Genomic DNA, 21,371 nt, shown 5'->3' with positions numbered 1-21,371 from the left:
TTGTGACGAAGGAGATTGGTCGGTTTAGATTCAAACTCAAAATTTGAGATAACTTATCTGATATGAATTCTCTTTATTCTTGTTGATTTTTTTTTATGTGTTAACTGCTGAGTTTGTGCACTTGTAAATATTATTTCCATTACTAGTATATTTAGAATAATTATTTACTCATTTACAAGGACTTATGAGCATTAGAAGAATCGTACAAAATTATAGTATTGTCTTGATGAAATTTTGTTTTTCATAAAAATGATGATTTTTGTGAGAATTGATAGAAAATATACTAAAATAGCATGAGAAAAAAATATGTCAAATAGTTTTTAGAAAAGATAATATTTCCAATATATGAAAATAAATCTAACAAACAATACTTATGAACAAAGGCAGAGCCAGACTTTCAGACTATGTGAGTCAAATGTGAATGAGATCAAATATATAAAAATTTCCTATTACGAATGGAGGTCAATTTCACACTATCTATAATATTTTAATATAAACTATATTAAAATAGAGTATAAATATAAAAAAAAAAATGAATGGGTCAATTGACCCCATTCATTACATATGGATTTGCATATGCTTATGAACATATTTAATAATGTGGCTTGTGCTGACTGACAAATAAGATGAAATAATACAACAAGTCAATAATTTAACAACTTAGATTGAATATTTCTTTTGTCTGAGTTAAAATTTTCAACAAATATTCAAAATGCTTGTTTGCATAGATACTTGTAGCTTTCATAATTGTGCAAATCCTATTAATTTTTAATGAGAAATAGTATTATGAAAAAAAAAACATATATATTTGCATGATCCTAAGCAGTTCATTACTCCCTAATCAATGATCACAGTTTGTCTTATTTTCAAACCATATACAAAAAACCAATCACATATGAATCACAAGTATCGACTGTGATGCAAGAACTCTTTGTCTTTCGATTTCCTTACTTGAGAGTAAAAAGTGTACTCTACTGTTATACTGTTAAACTTTAACAAAAGCTCGCCATTCGCCAACAACTTGAAGACAATTAATTAAAAAATGTTATATATTATCTTAAAATAATTCCCCGAATTAAAATGAGGGACCTGAGCTGAGATCCAATGGATTCCAATCGGATCGGGTCGGGTATTAATTCTGCCCGCACCATTACTGCATTCGGACAACCTTCCTTTTTGTTTTTTTTGTATAATAATGCTTGGGGCTTTTGGCAACCCCGAGAAACCTGAAAACGCCAACAGCTCATCACGACCGAAAGAGAATGTTGATCTCATGAGGCGCATTCTTTGAACTAACTCTGTGGTGAAATACTGACAGGTAAATTTACTATAAAGAAAGTGGGGTTGACAGCGAAGGGACTCGGCATTCGGAGTATCTTAATCGTAACGCTGCAGAGAATTTGACTCGTAGCAGGGAAGAGTTAATGAGAGAGAGAGGAACTGTGCTTCGGTCTGAATTCGTATCATCTGCATTAACTTTTTGAGTTAATGTATCTCGACCATCCGATTTGCTTTAAAATATGTACGGATTAGATCCGTTTAAAATCAGACGGGCGAGATGCATTAACTCAAAAATTTATTTTGGAGTTAATGCAGAGGATACGTGTGGCCTTGGGATTCCTTCGTTTCCATCTTCCCAACGTTTTGCTGCATTATTTATTTATTTTATTGAGACAGTGGTTTGATCTGGACCTGTTTGGAAGGCCCCCCCCCCCCCCCCTTCATTTTTGGAACTTGTATTTCTTTCCACTGAGAAACTGAGTTTGCTACTATTCCAGGATTGTAAATGAAACAGTTCTAGCTAAATTCATATCTGCGTCCTTTTGTTATTTAGCTGATATGACCTCGTTCTGAATTGTAAATTTAAATGTATTCTTACTGTCATATATTGTTGAGTAAATAGAATGTGTCTAAAAAGGTTAAGTTTAAATGAATTGATAAATTTTGTTGGCGTCAAGTTTGTAATTTGGTTTTTTACAGCTCGGATGATTATGTCTGATAAAATTACGAGAAAAATGCAAAGTTTGAGTCTTGTATGGTTCTAAGTCGAAAGATTATATATGTCCGCGTGATTTGATGGGTTCAATAATTTTAATATATTAAGAACTTTTGAGTAGTTTTAAATAAGATTGCACACTCAGAGTTCATGTATGAATGTAAACTATAATTTTGGCGCACAAGTGAAAGACGTCAATGACAAGTTATATTTTTATAGGTTTTTCTAAATAACATTATTGCATATCATGACAAGTTCAATTCGGTTTCAACCGAATTAAACCGAGGAACACTCGTCACTCGAGCTTAGAAGTAAATATAGTTTCACTAGAAGTATTATATTTCTTGCGGTACGGCGTGGTATTTGTTAGAGCGATTTTTTGACAGCTCTAGTAGCTCTTTTGTAGACAGGGCCCAGTAGACCACGCTCATTTATTATTTTGATATTTTCTCTTCTTTATACTCTGACTTCCTTTACTTTTCATTATTTTTTATCTTTAATTTATTGTGCGTATCTTTATCAATACAAGGCTTTGCCCACAGGCATTTAAGAAATAGGAATAACGTGTGCCGACTGCCTTGGCAGTGGGCCCGTGGGGTATTAACTGTTTAGCACTGACCTAGGCGGCCCACCTGCTCTGCGCATATTGTACTAATTGAGGTTCTAAACTTCTAATCATAAAATCCAAATTCCACGTGGCAGGTACATTATTTTCACTTTCTGGAGTTTTCAAAAGGTGATCGATGTAATATTAAAATAGCCCCAAAACCAATTAAATTTGTAAATCGGAATATTTTTTACGCTCTCATTTAGTTGTTGTAAGTAGAGTTGAAAACACTTGCTATGTCGTGCCGTGCCGTAACTAATATACTGTGGCTTTATTTTTGTACTGTGATTAAGTTAATTTTTTAAATGTCATGTCATAATTAAAATATTAAAGAGTGGTCACGTCACGTGAGTCATGCCGTGATCAAATATGCCTCGCGTGACTCGTGTAACCATTTAATTATAATTTAAGTTAGTTTATTTAAGATTTATCGTTTAATCAATATCTAATGGTTCTAATTATACGTGAGTCGCGTGACTACGTACCGTGCCGTGACTAGATCTTTCACGTGACGTGCTGTGCCAAAATTTTAAAAGATGATTACATCACAAGACACATAGTCACGGCACGTAACTGACGGGCATACTGTGCCATTCCGTGCATTTTTTACCACTCTAGCTGTAAAGCCCCCATCTCCTATAGCAACTTTCTCTTTTCTTTTCTTTTCTTTTTTTAGGAAAAGCCCTTGGACAATTTTGTTTAATCAAGGAGCGCAATGCAATTTCTTTTGACTTTAATTTTATGAGTCTTTTTTCTTGGAAAAGAGCGCAAGGTGCAAAGCATGTTGAAGGGATAACATGAGAAATCAAAGGAATGCTCTCTGCATAGAAACATCCAAAGTTTCTGAAATAACGAAGCTTTAGGTCGGGAATAAAGTTCCCACTTTGAGAAGGCATGTTGTCTGTATCATGATTATGTTAATTTGCATTTCTTTCTCTTCTGCACTTCTTTTTAGAGCAATCATGATTATTGATTGCTCCATTAGCATCCAGTTTGTTAATTAACCTAATTGATACCTTTTTTTACTCCTATTCAATGTTTTAAAATGCGGCCTCATATACCTATACAGTTGGCAGCTGTGCTCAGAATGGTCATGCAGTCCTCCCATGCGGTTTTGAGCATGCGGCTGCATATGCGGTCCGAATATGCGGTCATGAGGAATGAAAACGGCTATGCGGTCCAAATATGCGGCATATTCTTGATTAATTTGATAATTTTATTATATTTTAATTAGAATTTATGTGAATGTGGAAATAAATTCAAATATATGAATATAAATATATATACATATATATATACGTGAATTTTTATTTTAAAATCCGCATATACGTCCGCATACCGCATATGCGGTATGCAGTGGTCTTCCGCATGCATGAACAAACCGCATTTTAAAACACTGCTCCTATCTTTTATCAAAAGATTAATCTAGCTCTTCTCAGTGCAGTATTTTTTTTTTTTTTAATTTTTGGAAAATACTAGCCTCTTGTTAATCTACACACACGATTGTATACGTGCTTGCAATTACACAAACAAAACTCATTCCCTTATAATCTGGGGCAACAGTAGACAAAGAAGAAGAGGTGCTAAACATTCTTATAAATTGGTTTTCCTAGTTTTGTTCTTTAATTTTTCTAATTTTTATACAACATTAATTTCTTCGTAAAATAAAAATATATAAGATTTATTTATCTAGTATTTAGGAATGTAAAAAAGTCACAGTATGATCGAGTATGTAATAGCCTGATATGTGTGACGGTTACATGTTGTGACTCATATCCCGTGTCATGACCATTCACATGACGTGACTATCTTTAAAAAATTTGGCACAACACGTCACACAAAAAATCCGATTATTGCACTTCACGTTGTCACACGAATCACGTGTAATTATGATCGTTTGAACATGACCATTAGATCTTGATCGAAAGGTAAATCTTGAATAAACTAATTTAAATTATGAAAAAAATAGTTAAATATAACCAAGCATAACCAATCATGTTTGGACATGTCACGTGTAGTCACGGCATGACTAATGTGTCATAACTATTATTTTAAATTTAATCACGACACATAAAAATATAACTTGATCTCGACACAATACTACATTACATGATCCAAATCACATTGTGACTAATCACGACACGGTACATTCATACATTACATGTTTAGATCTCTAGCAGCACCCCTATCTAAATTTTCTGATTCCTCCTGCGCATAATTAAGTTCAGAAGGGATGAAGTTCACACGTCATATCGTATTTCTGTTTTATAAAATTTTAAGAAATGTCAATTCCAACAAAGAAAAACCCGACAAAAAGAAATTGAAATTTTCCGCGGGTAAAATAGCCGTTGGTTAAAAAAGAATAAAACAGGACCCACTATTGATTGACCCTACTAGCCGTTGATTTTCTACCTTTTTCCTTTGCATTCTTGTCGGGTGAAGTTGAACAGCGAAGAATGAAAGCGAGAGGTGAGGCTCAGTGTAAATCCAAACAAACCCGTGAGCTCTTGAATCCACGTGTCAGGACGAGATCTGTTTGGAAGCTTGCTCGGGTTGGCGCACGAGATGACGAGACAAGGACTTGGCCTGGGATCGTGATAAACGAATCTGCTGCGACATCTGGCGCTTTTATATTTAACGAAGCATTTTCTGTTGCTAACTCAGTCATCACAAGAAAGGAATATTCAAATGGTAATCCATTTTATGTGACTATGTCTTGCATTGAACTGTCAATGTGAAATGTTTATTTACTGTACAGGCTTTCTTTGGTGGAATGGTTTTTACCTTGTAACTCAATATTCCGAAATTTTTATTAATAGAAAATTATTTAAATAAATATCGATAATGGAGAACGGGCTTGAGTTTTTTCGAGATATAGGGAAAACGTGATAGTTCATAATGTCCTCTGGACGTTATAGATCATCACGGCCAGAAACAGCCTGTTTCGGCCTCCCTGTTTTGGCATGAAATTACACTGTTTTGGCCAGGAACTGGCACTGTTTCAGGCCGTGATAGTTTATAACGTCCAGAGAACGTTATAAACTATCACGTTTTCCTTATATCTCGAAAAAATTCAGATTCGTTCTCCATTATTGATATTTAATTAATTAATTTTCTATTAATAAAAATTTCGGTTGAATATTGATGTGCCTTGGAATTGATTTTAGAGGTAAAGAGCAATCACTACTCCGCCTTCTTAGGAATTTACTTTTAAGGATTATTACAGTTAAATTTTGAAAATCTTGATAATTTTTGGAAAAGTAAAACTTAAATTTAAAATACAATCGGTATAAGCATGATTTAAATTATTCATATATTATATCTACTATAACACATAATAACATTTGATATATGTTCCGTTGTACGTCAAATGACTTAAAATTTTTAAAATGCGAAATTAATGATCCTTAATGCATCATCAAATAATATTTAAATTGTACGAGATCTAATTGTTAGGCTAGCTATATGTCTAATAGCACACCTATAAATTCAATTTATATTTTTTATTTGTTTTCAAATTCATTATCAAAATTGTCAAGTAAATCATCTTTATCTATACATTTCAACAAATATTATATTTAGGCAAAAGATAAGCACCACGTACCCAGAGCTAACAACAGCATTTAATACGTGCTAGGAGGGGTGTCATCCGTTAGTTAGTCGTATTAGCAGATGTACTTAAAATTCTCACAGACAACATTGTACCAGACATTGCAACAGGACTAGGCAATGAAAAGTATTCAATCATAAACCAACCCAGGAGCTCAATTCTCAACATTGTACCAGACATCGGCTGCCATATTTGTCAATTGCAACAGGTGCCATCAAGTCACTGATCGATGGAACCCTGTGCCATTGGCAACAGTTGCAGTAGACTGAGACCCTTTTTTTAGGCACCACCCACTCGCACGCACAAACTCAGCCCATCCCTACACATGCGGGATTTGAACCCCAGTCCTCCCGTAGGACCAACGCCTCTACCAGCAACAGCTTTGATGTACTCAATTTTGGCATGACAAATTTAACAAGAAGAAATTATCAGACCTAGAAATATGCACTCAGCACATCCCATGCTAGCGTCTTTCATTTTGTCTTTATAATCGTGTTTATATGTCCCTACAAGTAGGTTCTCAGTTTTGTACATAGTGCCCTTTTTTTGTCCCCCTTGATGTTTCATTTGGGGTCCATAGACAATTTGAAGGTGCTAACATTAGTCCATCAGCAATTAGTGAAAGTTCCAGTAAAAGGGACAAAACCCGGTACAGACCTGCTCAGGTTCCAAAAATACTGGTACAGTAGCTAAATAGCCACTACTTCACATGAAAGCAAGCTTTAGAATAAAATATGATGAAATAAAATAGCATTATTTCAAAAAGCTATTCAGAAAGGGGCAATTATCATGATAATAAGTCAAAAGAGCTTTTTCTCTTTTCTTTTAAGTTAAAATTATATTTCTTTCCATGCCTCAATTATTTTAACAACTTGTATTGAAAATAACTTATCCCATGCTGAAACACAATGAAAGCTATGATAATATAAAAGAAGAGCAAATTGATAATAACAAATAAAAGAAACCAAAAATGAAACTGCCGATTAATTGATACAAGTACAGCATAACATAAAGATACACTAAGATCTACCTGACAAGGTCTTACTCTTGTTCCCTTTTACCAAGTTTTGAACAAAGAGCTCTCCTGCTCGGTACGATGACCGAACCTACACGACAAGAGTAAGATTACTTTTAGCAAAGTAAAATCCCATCAAAACTAGAGAGCTGAGACACATAATGACTCAGCTATAATGTCCACAGATACTTACAGCTCACTTCAGTTTTTAGTACTCTTCACTACAGTTTGACTCATTTATGGTACAAGTTAAACAAAGGACTGTATGCTGGATTTGGAATTAACTTAATGGTAGGTCCAGTCCATGGTACAGTGCCTCTGTGACAGTTCATTTTTTCTTTCAGTTCTATTGAACAACTGAGGCTCATTCCGAGCTCAAAACTCAATCCAAGTTCAACAGATAACAATGCTCAAACTAGGGCGAAAATTATATTAGTGTAAGACATGAAGGGGAAAAAGGAGATTAAAGATTTTACCAGGGGACCGCTTGCCACATAACTGAAACCAATTGATTCACCATAAACCTTCCAGCATTCAAACTTCTCAGGAGTCACATACTCTTTTACTGTCAAGTGCAATGGTGTGGGCTGTAACATTTATCAAGCAAATTCATAAGAAATCAGAAAATATTGTTTAGTAGTCAATTGTACTATATGCACATTCAATTGACGCCAAGATCATCCATATACCTACGGGTTTCTCTCTCAAAAAAAAAAGACCATCCATATTAATGTCTTTCGGCAAATAACACCTTGTATTTAACCATGTAATGAGTTGCAACCCCCACCCAAAACTAGCTTATGTGACATGACCCCCAACCTCTTCTCAAAAAAGAAAAGAAAAAAAGAGATACTAGTTTATGTGATGGTACAGGTATATTCCATCAACAATCTGCAATTTCTCCCACTAACTTTAGGAGCCTTCTTAATCTCTAGGCACATTTGTACTAAAATCAAGCAGAATGAGTCCAAACACTGGTTTTACATGTTTAGGTATAGTATGAGAAGGACGAGGGCAATTTTAATTATCTTTTACTTAACACAGCCTTCGTTTATCAGTTGATTCTTAAGATCAAAATCAGAATGTTGGTTGCCATTTGCGTACAGTGCAATGCTTGGTTTACTTTGCAAAAAGAAAACAAAAACAAACAAACCGTAGTAATGATCTTATGCAGTTAAATAGAAAGAATAACCAAACCTGCAAGTATTGACCCAAAGTGAGGATGTCCACCCCTATGGCTCTTAAATCAGCCATGGCTTCTTCAATTTCTTCATCCTTCTCTCCAAGGCCAAGCATAATAGATGATTTAGTTATCATGCCTTCTTTGCTTTCCTTTGCATGCTTTAGAACAGATAAACTCTGCTCGTACCTACAAAAGATCATGTTATAATGTTATATCAAGAAATAAATTAGACATTATCAAAATTAACGACTGTGTACCTAAAATCAAAGAGACAAGAAGAAAATTCCTCTTTTATTTAAAATACTTCAGAAATTTATATATACCCATCACAACTTTGTGATTTAATCAAAGATTTCACAGGGGCAATATTGAAATCACAGCAAAAGGAGGTCAGGCAAACACAAATCACAGCTTGCTTTATCATTTAAAGAGAGAGATGTAAAAGAATTTTCAGAGAAGAATGCAAAACGCCCAGGATTTTGACATGGAGATTATGGGAGAAATATCAGTATGGTTTTATGCTGTCTGATGTGTGTACTTCCGAATTTTATGTTGCACAATTTGTTTACTTTCTAGCACTGCTCTAATTTACTGTATTCCTTTCTTTTTAAAGCTTATATTTTGTAATTATAAAAACTTTGTAACACTGACACCACTGGTGTCCATTGCAATGGAATCTGGAGGCTAGACCTCCACATTTCTTATAAAAAAAAAAAATTAATGATTTGATATTTCCCCATATAAACTCACTAATTTTCTTAATATCCCCATTTCTTAATTTAAGAACTTAAACATACCATTTAATATAAGTAAAAAAGATAAATCGACACTTTTACCCTTCAAAATCTGTTCCTAAGTCCTTCCCCTTTTCTTCCCACAACCCTCCCTCTTCCCTTCGGTTCTTCCCCTGCACCGTCCTTCGACACCCAATTCTTCTCTCTTGCTCAAACACTCAGTTTACTCTCATCTTGACCTACGTATTGCTATTGACCAACAATCTGATACATGAAGGACTGAGTTTACATTTCTTCTCCATGACCAACAATTGTTACATACAAGATTGTTGTTAATTCATGACTCCCCCAATGAAGATGGCATCAAAAACATAGGAGGTTCATGAATTGTATGTTAAGGTAAGGCATTGCTTGCATATTTTATCTAAGCGTGCACCTTCCCTATAATTTTATCTCACTTCAGAGGTTTTATTTGCAATTGACATTTTCAAACTTTTATATTATGCTTTACAGTAAACAATCTTTGGATGCTTTGTAAATTGTCAAAATAACTGAACTTGTTCATGAAGCAACTAAAAGAATTTAAATCCTTTTTGTTGCTTACCAACTAAAATACAAAAAAGATGCATTGGCATTCAGGTAAAATAGTTTGATATATTCTGTATTGTTTCTAATGTATGCCTGTACCAGAGTTTATTTTTTCTACTCATTAATTTTTTTTTTTCAATTTGGGCCCTTGTGCTTATTTAGTCTGCTTTTTTTTTCAATTTAATTCGTGGTTCTCTCTATTTGATTTTTATACTTCTACCCCTTTTTATGCAGATAAGTCCAGATGTCGATTGCTCTAACAATCACTCTCAAAGGAGAGAGTGGATAAAAAGAGATTAAATTTGATTAAACCAGAGAAGTCAAGTCCTGTTGAAACATGCGAAATCATCCCACGCAATTGTAATAAACTTGAGATTCATGTTAAAAATCAGAGGAGAGAAAAGATAACAGAAAGAATTCCATGAAAGTAAGAAGAAACAATAGTTCCCGTAGGAAGGCAAAGATCTTTGCTCAAGGTTTACTGAGTAGCAAGTTTACTGTAAACAATAGTTCCAGTGGGAAGGCAAAGATTTCTGATCAAGGTTTACAGTGTCTCCCTTATTTCACTTCAGTTAGTTTTGTATTTTGTAAGTTTGCATTTTGAAATTGGGTTGCCAGAAGAGAAGAGAGGTGTTATGTATACAGTGTTGTAAAGTAAGGGTAAACTGTCAATTTAAATTTTTTATTTAATCTTCAACTATATTTTAAGTAATTAAATTAAGAAATGGGTATATTAATAAAATAAGTGAGTTTAGATGTCAAAATAGCTAATTTTGAAATATTGATGGGAAAATATCTAAATCTTGAACTTTTGAAATATATAGATTTCTCTAAATACTTATGAGTGCATTTGATTGTCAGAAAATCAATTAACTTTGAACTTTCTAAGTTTAAGAAGTCATATTTGATCTAAAAGTCTCCACACCTTTTTACCAAATATCTTTATGGCTTAAAATTTTGCTAAGTCCTTAAAGGCCCAAGAGAAGGCTTTCTGTGAAAAATGAATAAAATTTTGGAATTAATGTAATAACTTTCTAATACAATATACAAAGCTACATGTGCATGCATTTGTTCAGCTTAAAGCATTTCAAATCAAACAAGAAAAAAATTAACATAGGATGTGTACCCAGCTCGAGGGTCTCTGACAATTCTCTGTAACCGTCTCACCGTCTCTATGTTGTGTGCAAATACATCTAGACCTGAGTTTGACAGAAGCGACACAGCTTCTAGATCCCCTCTAAAATCAGACGTCAAACACTCCACTAAAATCTCTGGCTTCATCCTCTGCTCAGGAATAAACATCCTAAATTTCAGCACTGATATGTCCTATGAAATTTCCTTTTATCCATAATTGAAAACTAAAAACAAACCTTCAGCGATTTAACAGTCTCGGCAAAGTGGCTGCTTCCACCATCAGGAAGGTCATCTCGGTCAACACTGGTCAACACCACATAATCCACCCTGCAAGACAGAAACAAATATCATCACCCTTGTAGGTTGGTTAAACCAAATGTTCATTGAATATGAACTTTTCATATGGATTACACTAATTTCTCAGTAAAAAAATACATCTGGAACCACCCAGAATTGTCCAGCGTAACTACATACTGTGAAGATAAGAACAAATGGCAATTAAAGCCTTAATTCCAAGGTACTATTCCAAAACGCTTGCTAAATTGTTAATATGCATTTCCTACATAGAATAAGAAAAGATGGGGTTGGTTGTACTCTCTTCCTACAGTAATCCAAAGGACAGAAATCAGAATAACTTAAAACAATTTATTCTATAGGGGAGTAAAAGAGCTAGAATGGAGAATGATTAATTCCAAGTTCCAAAAGACATTAAAATCCCATTGATTCTCCATTGGAATGAGCAATAAAGTGTTTCTACCTACCCCCAGCTTGCAATGGCACGGGCAGTGTTCTCAGGTTCTGTAGGATCTGGTGGGGGCGGGTTACGGCTTGTTTTCACGGCACAAAATCTGCACCCGCGTGTACATGTGTCGCCAAGAAGCATAATGGTAGCAGTTGCTATCCCATCTCCATCTCCTCCTGCTCCTCCTCCTCCATTCCAACACTATGTGCATGAAAACAATTAGAACAAGAAAAGACGAACTTTCTTTCATAGACAGGAAACTCATTTTGATGTGCAGAAAAGAGCAGATAATATTGCATGGTTTATATACAGAGGCGGAACCATGTATAGTGAATGGGGGTCAATTGACCCCATTCATTTTTTAAAAAAAAATTGTACTTGTGCAAGATTTTCTATATAGTTTAGAGTTAAATGCTATGGGTACTGTAAAATTGACTCCCATTCACGTTTGACCCCCATAGCTTGAAAGTTTGGCTCTTTCCCTGGTTACATAGAGGGTCCCTATAGAGCACTTGGATTATGTTTGGTTGTGGAGTAAGTGGAGTAAGTGGAGTAAACCCTTTACTCCACCTTTAAAAAGCCAAATGAGGAGTAAATTTGGAGTAAGATGGAGTAATATTTGAGTTAATCCAGATTAAGTTACTTCATCTTTCTAGGTGGAGTAACTTACTCCACCTGTGGGTCCCGCGGTTAGAGTAACACCATGTTATAATTTTCTCTCTTCATGAGCTTACTCCACCAAATTCCAATCAAACTCCAATCAAACATGATTATTTTAATCTACCTTAACTCAGAGTAAGAAATTTAATTCAGATTAACTTCACTCCCCAACCAAACATGACCTTAGTTACTAGAGAAGTAAATATCACTAGTTGCTGCTTGCATAATAGGTACAGATGGTTGTGAGTACAAGATACCAGCTACATTTGCAGTTTTTGTGTTGTAGCCATAGTTCAGCTTTCTTATTTCAATCTCAAACAAAACTGATAACTAAAATTTATTGGTACAGACAGCTAGTGCTTCATAAAGAATATATAATTTCTGTAGGAGGAGGAAGCTGTCATGGAAAGCAGCTCTGAAATAATTTCAAGTTAAAAATATAATCTGAAACAAAATACCTCGCCAATATTGGGGCACTGTGCTTCCACGCAAACAGTATTAAGCTTCAATTCGCCGATTGAGTCTTTTAACCTAGCAAATTTCTCGCCCTGTGGAGCCCTCTGTCTCAACCAATCAGGTTTCTTCACATTCGGGTCCCGCCCGGTATGTGGGCCCATCCCACCTGGATATGGGGGTGTAGAAACGGCATGAGAAGACTCTAGAAGTTTCGCTGGAGAAGAAGAAGGGTCGGTGTTAGAAAAACTCTTGGATAATTCCACATCCAGTGAGTTGCATCGAGGGATTTGAACAACATTAAAGCGATTTCGGGAGGTGGGTTTCGGAGAGAAGATTGGAAACGGTGTAGTTGATGGGTTAACTAGCGAATTTTTTAGCATTTTGAACGATGTTTTCTGGTTTTTTGTGAACGGCTGCTGACGGAGAAAATCGAGCGAAAAGGTTCTGATATGAACATAAGAGGCATTGGAAATTACAATTTTATCCTTACATTGAATGATCTGATAACAAAGATTGTTCGTTGGATCAGGCCTGGATGGATAGACATCTGTGAGGGTAAAATAGGAAGCAATGACGATCTTCGATATAACCAATGCACATGGAATCAATTAGTTGGAGAACTATAAGCGCCCTTGCAAGGCTCTCCTCGGAGGGCGAAATCCTGGCTGTACAAACGGCACGGTGAGATAGAGATGAGCGGCTGCGATTGATTTCTGAACGCTGATCCAAACTACTACTGAAATTTCGGCTGGTGCGTTAATTTCTTGCTTTTAGGGGAATTCTCCCTGATTTTAGGGATTTCAATTATGAGTTATTAGAATTGGGTTCGTTAATATCGGAATTCGATCACCAAAGGTAACATCATATTTCATATTTATTTAGATCCAAACTGTCTGATTAGAATACAAACAAATATTAAAGGGACCTTGTGTTCTATCTCGAGCTGAATTGTTTCAGATTCTGATCGGACGGTCCTGATCTAAACATGAATTATTCTGTTACATCATAGGATATGGATTCGATCGAGAGACGGCGCAGTTTGAAACGCATTGTTCGGGTTTATTGATTACATATTAATTTGACAATGTAATCATCATTGCTAAAACAATTTTGAAATTTGAAACAGCTCTGTACAATTTTACATTTGAACTGATATTTGACACAATTTTATTATCTAACAAATAATTTAAATTTTATAGTGGTTTATATTTTGCGACATATAATAAATAATAAATAACATTTAAACTAATCTGCGAGAACTAGCACGAATACAGAGAGCTCCTGGGGAGGCATATTGCGGTAAAGATTTTATCGTAGTAGTTTTAGCAGCGCATTGACTATGCAATCAAAACAGCGATCCATAGTCCATGCACTGCATGAAGCCAAAACTACTATGTTAAAATCTGTACCCGGCATATTGCCAATTGGCGTCTGTAAGCCATCATTCTTAATTCAGGTACCCAGTGAGCAACGGAAAAGTATCCGCTGCGGAGGTTTTCCGTGCGGTGCTGTGTGGTGGTTTTGATCTGGTTCGTTTATTTAGAATCGGACGGACCAGATCAAATCTTACCCGAATTTTAAAAACACTCAACATTTGGTGAACCCTTAATCCAGCCCATCCGATCCGAAACGAACGTACCAGATCAAAACCACCGCACGGAAAACCTCCGCAGAGGATAGCGTTTCGTGAGCAACACCACTGCTATTACATATATTATATACACAGTACACAAAAAGAAAGTGCCTTGTCTATACAACCACATCAGAGTCTAATATATAACCACAGCAAACGAATTCCATGGGAACTTACAGGACCATTCTTTTAAACTTATTCCTAAATCCTCATTAAGTCACAACATGTCCACAGGCAGCGGATATATCTATGCAGTTGTGCAAATTGAAGAATTAGTTAACGCAGTCACATGCCTACCAATTTCTCAGATTGGAATACATAAGCAGAACAAAAATAAAAGGAGCCAATTCATAGAATTTACAATTTCCACTGCACCAAGAAAATGGTTTTTTCATAGTACTTTTAAAGAAGTTCACAAAAGGCAACAAAGTTTAGAGAATATAAGATAACTGAAGCAGGTCATATAAGAAACTAACCTTCCACACCTAAGAACTTCAACACTTTGCACCTGGCTTCTCAAAAACCACAGAAACCCGTACAACACTACTAATATTCTCCACTATATCCTGTCAGGAAACCCCATTTATAAACCCCCATCTAAACTAGAACCTCCCCAAACAACCCCCCCCCCCCCCCCCCCCCCTCCCTCAACCCCTAAACAACCTCGACCCATGTTCTTAAGTTACACAAACTTGACATATTCATGAAACAAAGATTAGCAAAGAAAAGAAAAGAAAAAGAAAAAAAAAAGGTCTTTCAGATCCATACACCTTAAGACCTACAGATAGGTGCGAGTTCGTCATATAAAAGTCAACCCGGCACCGATTCAGAGGTTGCATGGCCACTACCAGGCCCATCAGGTCTGAAACCTGTTACCGGCATGGCTCTCTGAGCAAATTCCATTAACATCTTTTTTTGCTGTTCGTTGGTATGAGGACAACTGGCACATAACAACTCAGCCGGCATCTCCATGCCAATTGCCCGAGCCATGTCAGAACCAATTACTGCAGTTCCACTACCATGCAAAAGCAACATCTGCAATATACTTTCATATTTCCCCAGGCAATACTTCGTCAGAAGCTTAAAGAAGGCATCAAAAGAGGCTTGCCAGAAAGCCCGGTTTTGATGGGTACAAATAGAGGAAGTATGTGGGTTTGTCAACAAATCAGTTGCTCTTTCAAGCACAGATTTTATAATAACTGAGGCACCATCACCAGCTGAGCTTCCGATTGGGCGCAATGGGGGTTGTTCTGACGAACAGACAACTGCAGCAAGACAGGCGCTCAAAGAACTCAACTCCATGTGGCGGACTGCTAAAGAGACTGTTTTTACAAGTTTAGTTATAGTTTCAGCCGCGGCTGTGTCCGAAGGTAATCCACCAAATAAAAATCGCAAGTGCCGACAAATGGCCATGCACACAAGACGTGCAAGCTCACTGCCTGGTATGAGTTGTTGCAGGTACCGGGAAAGAAGCTTGCGGCCTTTTGGAAGGGAGACAAGACGAAGGAAAACAAGGTCATCTTTTGGGGAAAGGCCTGCCGGGTTACCTGGTTTGGCTGGGCTTAGCGGGTCCACTAACTCGAGTGATGCCGCAAGACCTTCTAGAAGGACCTGACGGCGCCTCCTTAGCTGGAAACCACCATCCTGTGGTGGATTGCTTTGTAGAAGCCGATCTATGTCATCAACTTCAAGTAACAGAGAGAACCCATCTTCAATTGTGATTCTTGCAGCAAGAGGAACCTCCTTCTCCAAGGGTTTGGGAAATTTCTGACCATGGGAACCACTGTCAGGTTGATCAGGCTCTAGGAGAGGTTTCGGCCGGCGTATTGAAGAGAAAGAGACTCGGCCAAGAGAGTCAACCTGGAGGTGGCCGTGAGACTCGCTGTTTGATGAACGAGATTTAGAAGATGAATCCTTGATTGAGACGGGACAAAAACGCTGTCTGTTGTACGATCCTGATGATCGTTTTGCAATGCATGCTTGGTGGTAATAGTCATCAGTGTATGGATCATTGTTGTGTGTCCCAGCATGTTGCATTTTTAAAATGCTCTCTATTTCTTCAGCTGACATGTATTTGGACCTGAATTGAAGACGGATCATACTGTCAGCTCTTTGGCTGTTGGTTTCAGAATTTTGACTTGAGTTAGGATGGCGATTATGGTGGTGGTGCTTTCCCCTTGGTGATGGCCTCGGCCTCTGTTCTCGTATTTCGGGCATTATACTAGCCAGGTGAGGTGGGTAAACTGGTGCCTGCATTTGCAACTGGTTTAGCATCTGTTTCTGTGAGAATAACAGAGATTGCATCGGGTCACGTATATTAGGGTGGTACATGTTCGAAGGAGAATAAGGAATGTTGGGTGCAAATGGTAACCCATGAGGATACCCAGTTAATAAGAGTTGGGAGCCAGCATAGGAGGATGAACCAGATGCGGGGTAATGAGGCCCAGAGTTTAGAGACGGGATACTCGAATGGCGTGTCAGTTGGTTTGGGTAAGGATACGAGGAGCTGGATCGGGTTTTAGGGATGGGAATAGGCTCAACAGAGTGATGATGTGTCAAGGGATGTAATGGGTAGGAGGAGGTTCGGTGTAATGGTTTTGAGTCACGAAATGATGGGTCAGGTTGGGACCACCATCGCTTGTTGTCTTGTAAGCTGTCTCCATCTAAGAGCTGCGGATCAACCCAGTTATGGAGTTCTGTCTCGGCAGTCCAGTCAGTGGTTGAAGAACCTGAAAAAAAGTTGAAAATGTTAACTGGCATGAAGCTGTGTTTTATTTTAAGGTTAGGGAAAAAGGATGTAAAACAAACACACACAGAAAGGGAGTTTGACCTGAACATCAGATAGCAACACTTGCCAGACTGTCAGGTCTTTATGGTATTTTCCAATTACCAAATTCTTACTGGATTTCTCCCATTTTGTAGACTACTTATTTTGTTGGTAACAAACTAGCATTGTACCATGTTAGTAGGTTCAAAACTTTCACTTACTAACTGGGATATATAATGGTAGCAAGTTTTCAGGTAGAATAGCACTGTTCATGAACTCGTGCACAAATTAGTATGCAACTATGCATGCATGATGCTTAAACAGCACCAAATTTTGTGTATGATCAGTAATGTGTTCTCATAGGTTCAATAAAAAAAACTTGAATTCTGTGATGTAAGATCTGTTTAATACACCAAATTCCTTCTGCAACAAAGTGGAAGAAGAGATCATCCAGAAAAAAATTGCCAAACAACCAACAGATAATAGTAGACTGCGATGGAATATCTCTAAGAAAAACTAGACAAACTAAAGAAGAAAATATGGTCACTTACTTTCCATAGAAACAGAGCGTCGGTCACCAATGACACCAGCATTCCTGCTCCCACTTACAGTTCTGTTCAACTGTCATCATCAAATAAGACAATGTACAGGATTCAGTCATCCTCCCAAAAAAAACAAAAATGAAGAAAGTACTTCAACCAAAATAAATTAATCAAAAGATTAAAAGCATACATCCCATGATATTTATGTACACAAGCTTCATACAAAAGCTTAGGATCAGAGGATTCCAAAACAGGAAAAGTATAGTGATAATATATAACCGGTACAAACGAAGGTCATGTTTGGTTGTGGAGTAAAGTTAAACCGGATTAAATTTCTTACTCCAAGCTAAACCGGAGTAAGTTAATCATGTTTGGTGAAGTAAGCTAAACCACCTCTCTAGGTGGTGTAAGTTACTCCGGTTTAGCTCAAATCTTACTCCATCTTAAACCGCCTATGTTACTCCTCGTTTGGCTCCTTAAGCGTGGAATAAGGAGTTTACTCCACCTCTTACTCCACAACCAAACATGGCCGAAAAGCAGTTGACCTAACACCTCTAGCATGGAATGACCTCCCGATTTATTTTTGAAGGGAAAAAAAAAAGTTCTGTTGATGTTATTCTGAATATTTAGAATTTCATTTTTTTTCAAATAGGTGGTTTTCCTAAGGTGTTCACCAGTTTCCAAGGAAAATGAGCAAACACGTATCAATGTACAATATAACTTGCACAAAAAAGATAGAAAAGAGAGCAAAGAGTGTTTCATGTGTGTGCGCGTGTGTGGGAGAGAGAGAGAGAGAGGGTAACCTTTGCAAAAGTACTTGCAAGGTCATCAATATTTTCCAGAGAGCTTAGCATGTCAACCTGTAAAATGCAAATATATTTCAAATCAGCAACCAAAAACTAATCTCGTGGTTCTACATTTTTGCACTAAGACTTGGCTTTTGTAAAGTTTAACACAAATTAACACCTAGTCAGCAGAAACCCTCACGTAGACAACCAAACCACACTGATGCTGACAAGACGGTAGGTATTGGTAACATGTTACATGTAACCACAGTCCATATAAGCAATGAAAGCATTTGCTTGCAGACCTTTATAGTTTGTCAATCATATGTTGGAGGCCATACACTGAAAAGTCATACCAAAAGATCTTACTCCAAAGATGTCCACGCAAAATATGGAAACACACTGCTGCTGTATATAAATTATGCAAAATATATTACTCCTGCCTTTTTTCTTCAAAAAATGACCAAATTACACTACCCCTCAATCAGCTGTGCCATGAATGAGCAAGAGAAAGAAGGTAGTTTAGGGCATTTAATGAAACAAAACAGAGGACAGTAATTTTTTGCTTTGAGGGCAACTAATTTGCTTCAAGGCTTTGTGGGGGTATAAGTAAACTTTTTTCGAATTTACAAAATGCAAGGTATCAAAAAAAATTTAACCACCTCGTCTTTGTTTCCAAGGGAAGGAAATCGATATTCTGCGTCATTGGGCCCACCAAACCTTGAATCAATTTCGTTTTCATCATCTAACCCTCCCAATACCACCTCCTCTACTGCCCCTTTTCCGAAGAATTCATATCTTGATGCATCAAAATGTGTATTATCTGCAGAAAGAAAGAATACATCAAAATTAAAAACCTATATGTTAGACAAACAAATTAATATTGGGATATACAAATTGCATTCTTTTAATTTTTGTTTCATTTCTGATTATTCTTTTATTTTGTTTTAAGCTTGTTTCCAAGTTTAGCAATGACTTGAATTATTGATGATACAATTGGGCACATGTAAAGGTAATCAAGCCGACCTTTTGGCAACACACGTATACCAGTAATAATTCCTGCATATGTTTCAAACAACTGGTACAGTTCGACATTTACATGAACATGCTGGATTTCAACAGATACAGTTCTATATGTTAAGATTACAAACAGTTTTAGCTAAGAGTTCCTGGGACAGCAACATTCCCAAAAAAGGTTAGCACCCATTATATCCCAGTTTGTCACCAAACCTGCAAGATAGAACCTACGGTCTGCTTTATTTAATATATAGAAAATAATAATTTCGGATCTCACCTGAAGAAGAAGATGCAGAAGGATCTAAAAGACCTGGTTCTTCCAGTCCCCTCATCGAACCCATCAGTTCGATATTTTCGGAATTAAAAACAAGTTAAAAATTCTGATTAATATACGGCTCGCCAGAGATGTAAATCCGGTGCCAAAATCTAGGGTTAGGTTTCTCGAGCTGAGCTAAGATGAAAACCCGATCGAACTTGTCGACAGACAGAAATCGAACAAGAGGTAAAGATATCAAACTTAATACATTAACAGCTGCAAACTCGAGACGAAATCGGGGGCCAAGACTTCTCGAGAAGCGATATCCGAGATAAATTGAACTCCAAATCTGAATGAGCGAAAAACGGATCGAAGGAGCTAACGAACTTGGGGAAATTACAAATCTGGGGATAGAATTGAATACTGGGATTCGGTTTGCGGATTTCGAGCTGGATTACGCAAAAAAACGACGCTCACCGATTGAAATTAACGCGATTTCATTTGTCCCTCTCTAGATAGAGAGAGGGGGGAAGAGGCGGATTTTAGGTGAAATAATCGAGCTTTGGCTTCATTAATACGCTCCCCAGTCCCTACTGTCCGCTTTATCGAGGCCATATAGACCCGGTCTACAGGATTTTCCCAACAACTTTTCTCCATGCACCACGCGCCAGGGGGTCCGTACTACTGGACTACTGGTCCCGCGCCAGCATGGTACGAGCAGGAACTATGACTAGTTGGTCTTTCTCTCCGCGTAGAAATATTTGAGAGATTTGGATAAATATATAATTTGAGTAGAACTAGGTGTTCTTAAGTTTATTAAAAGTTCATGTTATCTTACATTGATTAACTTATTATTGAATATAATTTCTCACGGTGTCGTCGTTAAATGAACTTTTTAGCAAATAAATCAATTTATTACGTTTCAAAAAGGAACAGACAATCTATTACATTTTTGAAAGTGCCGACCTTCTTTTTTCCGACATTTTTATTTTTACTCCATTAAAAAATATTTTAATAATAATAACCAAAGCTTAGTAACAATTTTAAAAATACCCCACCCGTGAAATTTTTCTACGGGCTGGATTTTTTTTTTTTTATAAAACAGAAATTTGTTTTTATTTTTTATTTTTTGTATTGAAATATTAGAAATATTGGATATATTTCTTTGAAAATAGATGGAATATAATATAATTTGATTTATTAGAAAGACTGTAACAAATAACCCGGATCAATATTTTTCAGGCCGGATTTTTCGCGACTGTAAGAAAAATTAATATATTTCTCTTTGTGTTATTGGAAAAAAAATAAAAATGCTTAGATTCTGAGTTATTGATCCCGGTTCAAAAGTCACTTCTATGTAATCTAGAAAATATTGTGATCCTTCTAGGACATTTAATTTATAAAAAGAATTCTCAAAATAGATACAACTTTGAAAATAAATACTAAGGTTACTTATGTAAAAAAAATCTTATATTTTGAAAATAAAAAAGAAAAAGGTGGCACTAGTACTTCCACGTGGCTTCTTCCGTGATTTTTTTACCATCTTTCCACGTGTCTCCCATGCATAAACCTTATCTCTTTGACCACCGTTAAAACCTCTTTATAGAGGGTTATTCTCTTTCGGATTAGAGTTTAAAAAAAAAAAA

At 36.5% G+C, this 21,371-nt stretch overlaps 2 protein-coding genes across 2 annotated transcripts; both read right to left on the bottom strand.

Moving 5' to 3' along the window:
• Positions 1-6,948: 6,948 nt before the first annotated feature.
• Positions 6,949-13,185, bottom strand: LOC144569643 (Radical SAM superfamily protein). The gene is made up of 7 exons (XM_078320106.1): positions 12,728-13,185; positions 11,629-11,810; positions 11,104-11,194; positions 10,860-11,017; positions 8,426-8,597; positions 7,705-7,815; positions 6,949-7,319 (listed from the first exon to the last, which is right to left on the bottom strand). The coding sequence occupies exons 1-7, from the start codon at positions 13,103-13,105 to the stop codon at positions 7,233-7,235; spliced, it is 1,179 nt and encodes a 392-aa protein (XP_078176232.1). The 5' UTR covers positions 13,106-13,185; the 3' UTR covers positions 6,949-7,232.
• A 1,520-nt stretch (positions 13,186-14,705) lies between these two features.
• On the bottom strand, positions 14,706-20,290 carry LOC144569260 (protein PAT1 homolog 1-like). The gene is made up of 5 exons (XM_078319527.1): positions 19,747-20,290; positions 19,115-19,275; positions 18,471-18,527; positions 17,677-17,746; positions 14,706-17,087 (listed from the first exon to the last, which is right to left on the bottom strand). The coding sequence occupies exons 1-5, from the start codon at positions 19,808-19,810 to the stop codon at positions 15,169-15,171; spliced, it is 2,271 nt and encodes a 756-aa protein (XP_078175653.1). The 5' UTR covers positions 19,811-20,290; the 3' UTR covers positions 14,706-15,168.
• Between the last annotated feature and the right edge of the window lie 1,081 nt (positions 20,291-21,371).

This window comes from Carex rostrata, chromosome 18 (assembly GCF_964058835.1).
Source record: "Carex rostrata chromosome 18, lpCarRost1.2, whole genome shotgun sequence".
In the NCBI taxonomy this organism is placed as follows: domain Eukaryota; kingdom Viridiplantae; phylum Streptophyta; class Magnoliopsida; order Poales; family Cyperaceae; genus Carex; species Carex rostrata.
Note: the sequence above shows the minus strand (reverse complement) of the source record. Positions and strands in the feature narration are given on the sequence as shown.

Excerpts from the sequence above, each read along its gene's own strand:
- LOC144569643 (XM_078320106.1), bottom strand. The coding sequence starts at position 13,105 with ATGCTAAAAAATTCGCTAGTTAACCCATCAACTACACCGTTTCCAATC. Across the intron at positions 7,816-8,425 it reads CTTTGGGTCAATACTTGCAG|CCCACACCATTGCACTTGAC; the intron begins GTTTGGTTATTC and ends TAAATGTTACAG. Across the intron at positions 7,320-7,704 it reads ATGTGGCAAGCGGTCCCCTG|GTTCGGTCATCGTACCGAGC; the intron begins GTAAAATCTTTA and ends CTTGTCGTGTAG.
- LOC144569260 (XM_078319527.1), bottom strand. The coding sequence starts at position 19,810 with ATGGGTTCGATGAGGGGACTGGAAGAACCAGGTCTTTTAGATCCTTCT. Across the intron at positions 19,276-19,746 it reads TTCTGCATCTTCTTCTTCAG|ATAATACACATTTTGATGCA; the intron begins GTGAGATCCGAA and ends TTCTTTCTGCAG. Across the intron at positions 18,528-19,114 it reads CCCTTGGAAACAAAGACGAG|GTTGACATGCTAAGCTCTCT; the intron begins GTGGTTAAATTT and ends TGCATTTTACAG.